The following is a 4738-nucleotide window of genomic DNA, read 5'->3' on the forward strand; positions in this document are numbered from 1 at the left end:
TGTCCAGGGTGTCCACTGCCTTCGCCCTGAGTCAGCTGGGATAGACTCCAGCCCTACGCGACCCAAGAGAGGATTACGCTATAATGGATGGATAAACGGATGATCAAGAAGGCATCAGTGATCATTTGTATCACTTGCATTTATTGAATTGTTACGACACACATCAACTGTGGGACTGATTTGAGCTAAAATGTCATTTTTTCAAACAAGTTATTAATGAAAAGATTTCTTCCTCTGAAGTTTTTATGTAGATTTTGCTGCACTGCAGATACCCAACAGAAATGTGTTCGTGCTCATTTCTCTTTGCAAGTGCCTATTAAATTTAATCACTTGTAAAAAATACTATGTCACAATACAGTAAAAACTGAACAGTTATTTCTAAAATTGTAAAACATCCTGATACTTCAACTTTGGTTCTTCACAAAAACTGTAAATATTTGACGTTTGCATCAGGAATTGTAAAAATAAGCATTAATAGTTTGCAGATTGAACATTAAAACTTGAGAGAACAAAAACGCCACTTGAACATTTTCATTTTCAGTACTGAAACCTGTCTGTTATCATGGTTCATCAGTGATGCCTGTCTGTTGCCGTGGTTACTGAGCTCAGAGAGGAAGTGAAACACTGAACAGCAGTTTGATCCAGTTTGTCTAAAACATGTTCTGTCTCTCTGCAGTGGGTGGAGTTTGTCCTTCCCTCAGAGACCAGTGCTCCCAGTCCTGACCTCGCTCACTGGGAACATCACACTGGTTTCACTCTGTTACTGCTCTCTGTAACTTTCTCTCTGTCTCAGGATATTAAAAAGTATTTTCTTGCATGCACGCAGAAAGGTTGATGTTAAAGTAAAAATAATAAATGCTTCTTCACCAAATCACTTTTGCATTATGCAAATGATTACTGTTGTCTAACAACATTTTATAAGATTGGATGAAACAGAGAAGCGATGTGGCATACAACATTCTTTTCTTGTCTTTCTAGATAGAACGTAGCATAAAAATAATCAATCCATTGCTTAGTCTACATCATTTTACTTCTCCAAATGTGCATTGTATGTAAAGTTGGGATCCTGTGCTGCTCTCTTGTGGACTCATTGTGATACTACTCATGTTAACAAATCACTTTAAGGTCACATGATAGATAGATAGATAGATAGATAGATAGATAGATAGATAGATAGATAGATAGATAGATAGATAGATAGATAGATAGATAGATAGATAGATAGNATGATAGATAGATAGATAGATAGATAGATAGATAGATAGATAGATAGATAGATAGATAGATAGATAGATAGATAGATAGATAGATAGATAGACAAAAAGTCACGCATCTTTTGCTTGCAAATATCTTTTATGTCATTTACAGTTATTTACATAAATCATAATATAAAACATTTTTCTCTTATCCCCTCTCTCCTCTTGGACATTTTATACTGCTTATTAGCTTCAAGTTTCTGTGAATGATCTTTGTCCAATTAGAACTCTTTTTGCTGCATTTGTCTGTTAAAACAGCCAATGACACACAAAAATTAAAAAAAAAATCAAAAATCAAAAATAAAAGCCAAAATCAACCAATTTCTATTACTATTTCTCTGACAAGCAACCCGCAGGAATAATGACTACTGGTTTTAGCGTTGCGATTACAGACTATATCCATTTTTTCTGACAGTAAATGTTTAATCTAAGTAGTGTTTGTTTCATAAACCTGGTTAAATCTTTAGCTTCGTGCAGAAACAGTGGTTTAATCAAACAATTCTAGAAGACAGGCACTAACAGAAAAAACAATTAGTCTAATAATCAGAGCTTTTTTGATAAAGGTTTAGTTGAGGTCATTTTCGTGCAAAACAATGTTCTGTCAATTATGAATATTTGGGGCTTTTCCCTGTTTTACTATCTTGCAGTGGAAACTTTGGATTTTGTGCTGTTGGACAAATCGAGACCTCTAAAAACATTAGTTTTCATCAGATTGATCAGAAATTTGTTTACTAACTGGTAGCAAAAATAACTGACATTTGGCATCAGAAAACATTGTTCTTTGGGTGTTTTACAGGCAGTGACAAACATTGCATTTTATTTTCAGTTATCGGACTTGTTGGCCAATCAGATGACGGTATGGTTGGGAAAATTTCTTCCATCTGTCTTCCTTCTCTTCTCCCCTCCCTCACTGCTCCCTCATTTCCTCCTGTCCATCTTTGTTGATGACGTTTTTGAAGAGCGTAAGCAGCGGCCTCTGGCTTCGCTCGTCCCAGCTCTTCATGAAGCCGCCGTAGCGTTTGCTGGCTGGCGGGCCGCTCCAGCGGAAGTGCTTCATCTTGTACGCGCCATCCTTTTTCTCGTGGACGTCGCCCGGCATCTGCTCCTCCTGCGCCACCTTCTCCTCGTCCTCCACCGCCGCCATCATCTCACTGGCCAGCTCCCGCCTTCTCATCTCTCCGGGGAAAAGCTCAGCCGACTCCTCCTCCACGCCATTGGTGGTGTAGATTTTAATCGGGCGGCGCTTTCGCCCGACAGGCTTCCCCCAGCGGAAGTGCTCCATGGAGTAGGAGCGCTTGGCCTGAGGAGAGGAGGAGGAGGAGAAGATCGAAGGAAAAGGTAAAAGAGATAGAGGATCTGAGGGAGGAGGAGGTTGGAGGTGTGCGTCACCGGGTATGATGGGCGTCTCGTTGGTGTCGGAGCGACAGAGCTGGATACACTCCTGCAGGATGGAAGGCAGAAGATGGATTTAGATGCCTGTTTTAATGAGCGAACAGAGAAGGGAACAAGGGTGACAAAGTCTTTTTGCAGACGATATACCATTCTATCTACGCATTCACATGGACTTAAACTTTTTTCACTCTTCATGAAAATAAGAGTAAGGTTGTTATGTTTGGTCGACTGAAGGGAATAGGTAAGGGAACAAAAGTGACAAAGTCTTTTTGCAGATCATATACTTTTCTATCTGCCCGTGCGGATGGATTTAAACCTTCCCAGTTTTAACTCATAATAATTCAGCGTGTTTGGTCGACTGAACCTTTTGGACGACCCTGATGACTCTCTTGACACCTCTGTCTTCATACCAATCATCTTTTGTGAATAACCTTGGAATGATCTTCAACAGCTCATTTAAATTTGACAGACAGATCAGCTAAGTGGTCAAAACTGCCTTTTTAGCCAAGACATCCGAATGAGTTTTAACAGGTTATTCATGCCTTTACTTCCAGTCAGTGACGTGCAGTCAGGGGAGGCAGGTAGGGCAGAGCCTCACCTGACATCACGGAAAGAAAAAAATATATAATGATAAAATAATTTAAATGGTTATATTTATCCAGTGATTTGTACTAAAAAGTATTTATTTTTTCATTTAGCCTCGTCAGTTTTGATGATTTTTAAATTCAAAATTGCTGAATTTTCGCAATTTCCCATTCAAATGCTTGGAAGAGAAGCCGGTGAGGCAGCAGAGAGCTGAGTCTCACCTTGGATTGCACAATCCCTCGCTACCTACACTGGCTGACATGCAGTGACAGCGTGCTGCTGTCTGTATGTTGCCAATAACATGTTTCAAACACATTTAATATATGAACTGATTTTCCATAGTTTAGCTGATGTATATAATAATGTACAGTGTTTTTTGTTACCAACTGTGTGTGTGTGTAATGTGTTTCGTGTGCTGAGCGATCATAAACGGCTGAGAAGAGGTTCCAGGTGAGGCAGGCAGTTCCCTTGCCTCATGGCAGGGGGCGCTCTGATCCCAGACATGCTTCTTGTGACTCCGCGGCTGCAGAGTAGTGACAGCGAACTAGACTGGGTACGATATACAGTTAGCAAGTCAAGGGCAGCGAAGGAAGATAAGGAGACTTTTACAAAAAAGTACCAGATATTTTTGTCCAGAAGGAGTGGAGCATGGACTTCATTTAAAGGTAAAGGTAAGACCGCAACAACTTAAAAAAAAAAAAAAAGAAACATGCGTTTTGTGGGCTACAGCTTGTATGTGTAAAGAATGCAGATATGAAACATAACCCGTAAACTGCAGCCATCAAATGGCAAATATATTACTATGTAGAGTGCATATGTTTGTAAATCCGATTCTGATGAAGTCAGTGCCTCACCAGCCATGAACCTCACCACACGTCACTGCTACCAGTCAGTTAGACTATTCTTTGTATGTGGTTTTAGAGCATTCGTCTCCTAAGTATCTGCCCCCGTGTTGGTGTCTCTCCACTGGCTTTCTGTCCATTTCATGTTTTTGAGATTTTATTGTGTGTTCAGTGTTTAAATGGATCGGCACCAGCTTCTTTCTCAGCGCTTTTACTTCTTCACATCTTGGTGAGAGTACTGTGTGACTGGACCGACCCACCAGATGCTTCGATGTTCTGAGAACCCGGCACGGAAACAGAGGGGCTGGATCTTTGGAACAGTTCATCTTTTAATGTACGTTTTTATATTTTTTAGCCCTATTGTACTTTTGGAATTCTTTTGCCCAGTGAGGACTCAGTAAAGTTTATCTTGTCTTATCTGACATTTTCAAAAAACAGATAATGGTATAGATCCCATATGTGCTCTGAGATGTCCTAAAATACAAAAACAATACAATCACCTGTGCTTGTCTAGTGGTTAAAGCATGCGTTTGTTTGTGTGTTTACCATCATGCTGCTCTCAGAGTTGACCTCCTGGCAGCTGGGATGTTCCCAGCACTGACTGACAGCTCCTCTGACCACGCCCACTGCCGCAGCCGCAACCAATAGCCACACAGGACACAT

At 40.4% G+C, this 4738-nt stretch overlaps 1 protein-coding gene across 1 annotated transcript; it reads right to left on the reverse strand.

Moving 5' to 3' along the window:
- Positions 1-2163: 2163 nt before the first annotated feature.
- pomca (proopiomelanocortin a) lies at positions 2164-4738 on the reverse strand. The gene is made up of 2 exons (XM_008290702.1): positions 4622-4738; positions 2164-2697 (listed from the first exon to the last, which is right to left on the reverse strand). The coding sequence occupies exons 1-2, from the start codon at positions 4736-4738 to the stop codon at positions 2164-2166; spliced, it is 651 nt and encodes a 216-aa protein (XP_008288924.1).

Source organism: Stegastes partitus, unplaced genomic scaffold, assembly GCF_000690725.1.
Source record: "Stegastes partitus isolate 25-593 unplaced genomic scaffold, Stegastes_partitus-1.0.2 Scaffold15, whole genome shotgun sequence".
NCBI lineage: Eukaryota > Metazoa > Chordata > Actinopteri > Pomacentridae > Stegastes > Stegastes partitus.

Coding starts and splice junctions, on each gene's coding strand:
- pomca (XM_008290702.1), bottom strand. CDS start 4,738: ATGTGTCCTGTGTGGCTATTGGTTGCGGCTGCGGCAGTGGGCGTGGTC. Junction 2,698..4,621: donor ACTCTGAGAGCAGCATGATG/GTAAACACACAA, acceptor TCCATCCTGCAG/GAGTGTATCCAGCTCTGTCG.